General features: G+C 42.7%; 1 protein-coding gene across 1 annotated transcript; it reads right to left on the bottom strand.

Moving 5' to 3' along the window:
• Nucleotides 1-432: 432 nt before the first annotated feature.
• On the bottom strand, nt 433-8282 carry fam83b (family with sequence similarity 83 member B). The gene is made up of 5 exons (XM_084561978.1): nt 7805-8282; nt 5162-5634; nt 3852-4016; nt 3275-3399; nt 433-2984 (listed from the first exon to the last, which is right to left on the bottom strand). Exons 2-5 carry the CDS (start codon nt 5609-5611, stop codon nt 1001-1003), a joined length of 2724 nt encoding a protein of 907 aa, XP_084418104.1. The 5' UTR covers nt 5612-5634; nt 7805-8282; the 3' UTR covers nt 433-1000.
• Between the last annotated feature and the right edge of the window lie 340 nt (nt 8283-8622).

The raw sequence follows: 8622 nt of genomic DNA, 5'->3' as shown, positions 1-8622 counted from the left end.
GTCATTAAATTGTGCTTATCAATATATCTGACAAGTTGCAAAAAACATCAGTATAATTTATTTGTTTTCCTGGGAAAAAAAAGAATTGAAGTAAATTATCCTCTTCTGACGGCTACCCTTTTTTCTTGATCATATTTTGCAGCATTTTATTAAAGCAGACCACAATCTTTCCGCCACCAAGCCTAACCACCTCTCAGCGGGGCACATTCATTCAAAAGAACTTACCACAGTCAGTGATTATGTTTGTCATAGGAGAGACATTTTAACAATGTGTAAACATCTTTGCGTTAAGTGGATGGCCTGCTGGCCTGAAATTCTTGAATCTTCCCCGTGCGGCTGCCGAGGGCGCAGTGAATTTTACCTCAAGGCGCAATAGCTACATCAAACCCTCGCATGATGTCTTTTGAAGAGGAAAGCCTGATGAAAGCCTGATGAAAATGGTTTCGACATTTATTATGTAAACAACGTATTTGACAGCATTATTGCAAACCCCGTAGCATTCACATAACCTTTCCGACACACGACATGATGCGACATGAAAAACTTGCACGGAAACAACATTTGCGATGCCTTTACCTTGATTTTCCATCCAGTGGAACAAACCTTCGACAAACCTGCAGTAACTTTGGCATGACTACACACCTGCAGCTACAGCTCTTACACATCTGACATTTTGAAACAACCGCTAGCGCAGGCTTCTGTAAACATAGCTGGCAGGGTCTGAATGTTTAGCGAAGGTTGATGCCACTGGAGGACAGACCCGGAAGCAGCTTGACAGTAGTCCTTTATAATAACCAAAACAAACATGGGCAGCATGTGTTCATATAAAATATACTTTCCTCAGTTGAATTTGTCAGTGCATGTGGTAGAGGTTTAAATGTAAACTCTGCTCGCTAAAAAAACCAAAACATTTTTCAAAGTAAACATAGCTTCACATAAACTTTATCATTCAAATGTGCATTAGTAATACGTGATGCGTGGTGTACTGAAGCAGCTGTCACTACTTGTGCTTGTGAATGAGATTTCCCACCCTTTGAAAGAATCGTTCTAGTTTATTTTCATGCTGTCCTCTTGCAGCCCTGCTGAGATTGTGTTCAGTCGCTGCCTCACCTTTGGGGAGGCTTTTGCTTTTCTCTTGACTGTGCGCGTTTCCAGAGCTGTGAGCAGAGCGCACAGAGTGCCTCTTTTCAATGGAGCAGAAAGGATCAAATCTGCTGTACGCGCGAGACTCAGCTCCTCGATCTTTGCTCAAACCGCCTGAGTCAAGACCGGCCTTCGCCCTTTTCTCAAATACGCTGGGTTTCTTCTGTGCGTTGGCCTTGGTGAGAGAGCTCTCCGGTTCCGGCTTTGAAGATTTTTGATCGTTTTCTGGCCCCTTCCTGTGGTGCTCTAATAAGGACTTAACAGAATTTGCAGTGGTTTGAGGATGTTTTTGTTCTCCGTATGATGTTTTGTCCTCCTCCTCCTCTGCCGTTAAGGTATCCGTGCTGTCACATGACTTGAGACTAGGCGTTTCCAGGGTCCTGATCGAATCCTCTTTTTTCTCTGCTATGTTCAGCAAGGATTTTATTTTCTTGGAACTATTCTTTACAAAATGCTGGGACCCCGTGCTGTTGCACTTGTCTGTCAAATCGTTGCTGCTCAGTTCCAGGTCTGCTGCAGACACAGTCCTCAATGGTGGCTCCTGCCAAATGTGAGGGCTGGGGCTCTTTGTGTCCGTGATACTCTTGAAGTCATACTGGGAAACAGACCTCTGATCTTCATTCAGCTTAGACCCGTACCCTCCATTCTGTGCATTAAGTCCTGCTGTGCTTCTGTTTGCTTCCATCTTTGCATATGCTCCGTACATGTAACCTGTTTCATCTATGTACTCAGTGTTTGATCTTGGATCCGCCACGCTGTGCCTTTTGTACCAATTGTCATCAAAGATGTCAGGGTTTGTGATCACCTGTCTACCTTTATGTCTGCCTAAGCTGGAATATATGGAGTGGTGAGTGTTTCTACCGGGACCATGGCCTGCATTGCTGGGGTAGTCATCCAACATCTGCAGACCCTGTTTCTTTAACATTAACTCTTCATTATTTAATCTATTCTCAGCAACTGGTTTGCACTGCATTGAGGAGTAGTGCATAGGAGTGTTTGGACCAACACCAGCGGAAGGACTGTTCATGTGTCTGTTTGGCTCCATGTGCTCTGGTATGGTGGGCCTGAAAACAAGAGAGGACCTCATCCTTCCCTGCTTGAACGAGCTAGCTTTATCCATATGTTCAAACTGGTCCAAATAGTCACAAGAGTCCCCGAATGGGACGTCAGGGTTTTTGAGGTAAGAGTCTATCCTCCATGTGCGCATGAACGACTTGGACGTATTCTCCAATGTCGGTATGTTCTGTTGCACGGACAGAAATTGTTTGTCAGTGCCGTTGTAAGACTGACGCATGTTTTGACCTCTGTATAGCTGCGGTACTTGTAAATACTTATTTGACACATTTCCTGTATCTCTAGAGAGATTGTAATTACTCCCTCTAGGCCAGACGTTCTGCGGGATGCATTCATCTTGCCTCTCCCCAGCATAGCTGTGCCTTTTATAGAAGTTCATTGCCTCTGTAGACTGAATCTGGGATGGATGATTGTTAACACCAATGCTATCCTCAAACAAAGGCCCAAATGTGTTATTTTCCTCTACATAGAGCCTCTGGTCAATGTCTCTCGTGTCAGGTTTCCTCTCCCAGGTCTTGCGATAAACTGCGTCCAAAGTCTGCCTCAACTGATTCCTTCGCTCAATTTTGGGGGCAGAGTGAGACTGTGGCAAAATCTGCTGTCCGTGTGGCCCATTTCGTTGAAATAAGCCCTCCGGTGGAGACACTTCTGCGGGCACAGTTGACCGGGCGTAGAGTGTTCGAAACTCCTCGTCGTAGGACTTCACCAGATGTCCCGTGATGATCTGCACCATGCTCAGGTGGATTTTCTCAGACGACCAAGTGAAGCTGTGAAAACAAAAATGAATGCATGAATATTTATTTGTTTGATGTGTGTTGAGGTAACGCACAAAGCAAAAAAGAAATCTGTTGTACTAAAACATCTTTTTCTTTCCTCTAAGTGCTGCCGCATTTTTATTTCCACATTCAAAAACAAAGTTTGGTCGCAAACCACTTCACAACACATCAATAAGAAATGATGACAGCGATTATTTTGTGACAGTAAATGTGGTTATTTGCTTCACGAAAGCATTTATTGGTCTCGACCAGAGCTCTCATTGTATTGCAGTTCTGTTTACCTGTATGAGCCATAAAAGGCAGTGTGGCAGTCGACCAAAAGAAAATTCTGCTTCATTGCCCCGTGAAATTTAGCCCCCGATCGACAGAGGTAATCCTGACCCTTCACGGTGCGCACCCTCATGTTCTGTGATCAGAAACAGAAAATGTCAGGGGAAAAAAAAAATCCACTATTAAATTTTACAGGGGGTGTAAGTACCGGCCATCAAATATACATCTGAGGAGAACAGACATGCCGTGCAGATCATTCAGACATTTTGTGGAGTCTTTCAGTGGTTGTTGACGTGTGATGTGAACTTAATGGGAATTTTAAGGGTGTGACTCTTTAAAATCCTTTAATGATTATGACTCCACCCTGTAAACACGAGGAACAAGGCCTTCAGCTAAGTCAACTTTCAGTAAGTAAAAATAAAAAATGAAGGGAAAAGGACACGTGTAGCTTTAAGCCAAGATCAATGATCAAAACAGACAAAAGCACTTTTAACAACGACCTTTCACTACATTAATATTATATTTGCTTGTATCCTACCGCTGAGAAGGACATATTTAGAAAACCCCTGCTTTAAACGTTAAACTCACTCTGAGCTGTTGAATTTTCACATCCTGATTTTCAGCCATCGTGAGGAAACTCTTCAAATGGAAATGATCCAAAAGCACATAGACTGGGACTCCTCTTATGGACGCGTCGACGGTTTCTTTGAAAATGTCTACATCCGTGAATGTGTCCATCACGATGGCGATGACCTGTGTGAGAAAATCAGGATCAGTCAAGATTCAACATGCCAAAGAACACAGGGAGTGTGATTTACACTTAATAAAGCGATGAATAACATTGGCAGTGAATGAGAGTCCGACATCCGACATGCCAGTAGCAAAAATGAAAGCAGGTAGTGAAAGTAGCAACGGTTTTACAGAGAACCTATAATGAGAACACACATTGAGCCCAAATCTGTATCTATTACTCCCAGGACATTTCTGTGAGGATTGGCGAACCAAGTAGTTTTCTCTGATCTTCAATTTCACTTCAGACTCATCGAGGTCTGCAGTGAAACTTATTCATGATGATGTCCAGTGTGAAAATACAAGAAATATCAACGTGACAGTGTGCCCCAGTGGCAAGTAATGAACACGTATGAATATATTGCAAGTTGCTTCCCTCTTTTAACTCCCTGTTTGGGATTTACGCCTGTCCATCTGAATGAATCATGAGAAGGTGTTACCGTTCTTAATCATGCGTCAAACATTCAAAAAGGCATGCAGGCACATAAACACAAACCCTTCAAAATAGTATCTATCTGCATTCACTTCAGTCGATTTAACGGTGCGTAGAAGGTTTCATAAGCTCTTTGGATTACGTGCTGCTTAAATTGGTTTAATTACGAGCCGCATAAACCAAATTGTCCCATTACCAGAATTTTGCGCAACAATGTGGTGGCTTATGATTCATCTTGACACAGTCTGAGAATCAAGATAGGTGTGAACCGGGAAGGTTATGACTCTAGCGCAGCGCTAAATGGTTCCCACACGCACACAAACACTCTTCCCATTACGGCGAGTTGCAGAACCAGATTTTGAGCTCATCCACCCCGGCAGACACTCCTTGGCACTGAAAGCCGAGAACAACAAATATACGTGAAACTGCCTTGAAGGGAAAGGTGCTTGCGACATACTGACGACGTTCCGTTGCACAAAACATCCCCTTCTATCAACTGCTGGAGAAGATTGTTCCTGCGATATTTGCGCATATCCAGAAATATGTTGATATTCAAGATATTAGGCGTGTCTCTAAATCTGACAAAAGATTAGACAAGGTTTTCCTTTGGACTTTAAACTGTTGGCTAGTTTATTGGTGTCTGAAAACAGAGACTTCCTGTGTGTCTTTTGATTACCTGTCTTGCATCCTGAATATGCTTCCGGATCACCTCTTTAATGGTCGCGCTGTTTTGTCTTGGCGGATGAAAGAGTAGATCTACATTTGTCTGCAGCATTTCATGCATGACCTCTGGCCATCCCATGTCTAAATCTGGCGTCTGCACATCAGAGTGCGTGGGCCAGTAGGTCCCTGAGGATGACTGGTTATCCGATGGACCATTGATTTCTTCCGTGGCGTTCTGTGGCACCAGCTGCTGTGCGTTTGCCGTGATGAAGAGAAGCTCATCCTCTGAGAGGAAGCTCCCGATGCGCTCTCCCTTGAGGAACTCCTGGTAAGAGTCTCTGCCGCCGGTCACCAGGTGATCGATCGCCACTCGATATGACTCCTTATAGTGAGGTTGAACGTAGTCCTCCGGTTTAAACTCTCCCCTCAAGGACGACAGCAGGGAAAACTCCTCCGACTCCATCGCTCCAAATGTTTCAGTAAGACCTGTCACAGATAATGGAAATCAATGATGCAACAGGATCAGAGGACAAACATAACAACAGGGTAGACAATGTTGGCTCTTTGTAAATTTAATAACACCAAGTACTTCCTCTAACTAACGTAGCACATGAAGGTCATATTGTTAATCTACTATAAAAAAGTAGAGTATTACAGCATTATACACCGATCAGGCCTAACATTATGACCTTCCGAATATTGTGTAGGTCTCCCTTGTGCCTCCAAAACAGTTGTGACTCATCAGAGAATGGACATGGGCCTTCTGAGGGTGTCCTGTGGTGTCTGGCAACAGGATGTTGTTAGTGGGGGCCTTTGGGACCTAAGGGAGGGGCCTCTGTGGATCAGGCTTGTACCAGCGCTTCCCAAAGATGCTTAATCAGTTTGGGATCTAGTGAATTTGGAGGCCAGGTCAACACCTTGTGCTGTTTTTCACGAGTTGTTCCTAAACCATTTTTGTGTGTGTGTCTGTGTCAGGCTGCATCCTGCTGGGGATGGCTGCTGCCATCAAGGAGCGTCATTGCTATGGGGTGGGGGTGCCTGGTCTGGTCTAGGTGGGATGTACATGTCTGAGTAACATCCACGCGCACACAAATCTGAAAATTTCCCAGCAGAACACTGAATTGTCACAGGATGGTCAATGATACTCACTTCTCCTGTCAGTCACATTTGAATTTGAAAGCAAGCAGGTGTTCAAATACACAGAAACACGATTTTACCACACAATCTGAATGTAAACTAAACAAACCTGCAATCACTTTGACCGAAAGGAGTTTGAAGACACAGAATACAGCGTGGGACTAATTAAGTGTGTGTTCCTGATGCTTTGCGGTGTCTTTAAAGCTGCAGCAGGGCTGACAATAAGTTCCTGGGAGAGGAAATAATAATGGTTTTGGGATTAATGAATAACTGACAGCGCTGAATCATAAGCTATTATATTTTACTCCAAAACATTATTAGTCTGAAGTCTGAAGTGTTATTCTGGACCTGATATATAATTAACCAGCAAGTCCTTAAATAGATGAAAGTAGTAAACAGAACTTGTGACAGATTTTGTCTACGATTCGATCGAGTCGTAAAGCACATCAATTCATATTCTTTACTTTCTTACTAATATCACAAACAGTATAATTGGGAATTCTTATGCTATTACACCTGCTGTTTTTATAGTTAAATGCAAGTCCTCCCTAACAAGCCACATCATGAAATCTGACTCATCAAACACTGAACCTGTTCGTAGACAGAGATGACTGGCAGCGCATGGGCTGCAATGATATTACTACACTTGTGGTACGCTTTCGAAACTTAAGACAGGTGAAATAAAACCAAATGAAAATAACTGACGTTTGTCGAGGAATAGACAGCTTGTGTTGACAGTAACAGCACTGTTAACCATTTCTCTTGACATGTTCTGTGATAGAGCCAAACTTTCTTTGGCACACAGTATAAACTGAAACCCAATACAACACTTGTTTCTACTCTTATTGACAGGAAAGGAGAATTAGATTAACTGTTTGGCGCGGTCCTGTTTTTTCATTAGAAGACCTTCGTCAAAGTATTTTCACATCTGAGAACACTGAATTGTTAATCCCCACACACCTTACCGGATGACAGCAGACATAAACAACAGTCAGACAGAAACCGTTCAAACATTCAAGCTTTTCTCTTTGAGAAGGACATATTATTAGCAGAAATGATTGTTGTTGTTCTCCGGCATGTCTGGCGTTCAGAGCGGAAAACCAAGTTTCCTGTAAGGCTGTCAACCTGTATGAGGAAAGCCTTGGTAGAAATTTTACTTTCACTGCTGGTGTTATGCAGATGTAGCTTTCACTACAAACAAATCATAGAAAGTTGTTCTATGTTATCAGGCTTTACAGACTATTTCAGAAGCTCTGCTTTTATGTCTTTGCTTTCAAGTATTTACATTTTGAGCTAAATTTTGGCAGATTCTTTCCTCACGGCTGTGCTGCATTTACACTAAACGTAAATCTCTAACTATAAAAGACTGAGCAGTTGTTGTTGCAGCACATTCATATTTAAATCAGCTATACACCATATCCTAACCTTACAAACAGCCTACTTAGTCAAACACTTAATCACAAACCTCCCGGAGTTCAGATAGCTAATTTTGAAAGTGACAGTGACAACGGTGACTTACATTTAGATTGTGAACTTTGTGGAAGTCCTCGTCTGCTCCCAGTAAATCCCTTTTTATTTGTGTGTACGTTCAATATTTGGAAATGTCACTGTCTGCTCGCTGGAAGAGACAAAGCCTAGGAGGTGTCTAAACATGATAAGCAGTCTGCAGGAGAAGGGTGTGGATTCCAGTTTTGACATGCAAATGGTCTGCCTAGAAACTTGCTCACGGGCTGCCATAAACCTGTTTAGCCACTCCCCTCCCCTCTGAGAGGACAAAGTTCACAGAGGGAAATCAAGATAATCACGGACATAAGGCGGCTTTGATGAATACTTTTGGGTTGGTGGAATCCTGAAACGGCTCTTTTCCAGAGCTGCGACACTGTACACAAACTAAGAAAACAGTGTTTACATTTTCTCCATTGTTTTGCATTTATTGAACTGTGTGAAGCGGCAAAAGTTATGTTAACAAGACCGCTTTGAATAAAACCAAGCACAAGATTAACTTAGTTGTTAACAGACTGCGGTTCATTACTCACTTACCGTAGTCAAAATGTTGCTGCTGATGTTAAATCAACTGCACAGACAAGTGTAAGTGAGTGAGAAGCAAGTGAATCAGTCTTGAGAAACTGGTTCATTATGTAACTTCTGCATTTTAGAAAGGGAGTAATTGCAGTTGCCCAAGCCATTTTGCCTGCACTAAAAAAAATTCCCTTCAAGATAAAGGCACAGAAAGGGTCAATAACCTTTTTCAATAGCGGTCACATATTTCCACAAACAGAAGTGTATTATGTGAAAATATCCTACTGTGTTACATTCAAGCACATCTGTACGGCGGCT

Source organism: Chelon labrosus (assembly GCF_963514085.1).
Source record: "Chelon labrosus genome assembly, chromosome: 15".
NCBI lineage: Eukaryota > Metazoa > Chordata > Actinopteri > Mugiliformes > Mugilidae > Chelon > Chelon labrosus.
This window is presented reverse-complemented; position numbering and strand designations above follow the sequence as displayed.

Bases quoted from the DNA above. Each gene is read 5' to 3' on its own strand.
- fam83b (XM_084561978.1), bottom strand. From the start codon at position 5,611: ATGGAGTCGGAGGAGTTTTCCCTGCTGTCGTCCTTGAGGGGAGAGTTT. The intron at 3,400-3,851 runs GTGAGTTTAACG...TTCTGATCACAG, and splicing joins TGAAAATTCAACAGCTCAGA to AACATGAGGGTGCGCACCGT. The intron at 2,985-3,274 runs GTAAACAGAACT...TTGTTTTCACAG, and splicing joins GCCTTTTATGGCTCATACAG to CTTCACTTGGTCGTCTGAGA.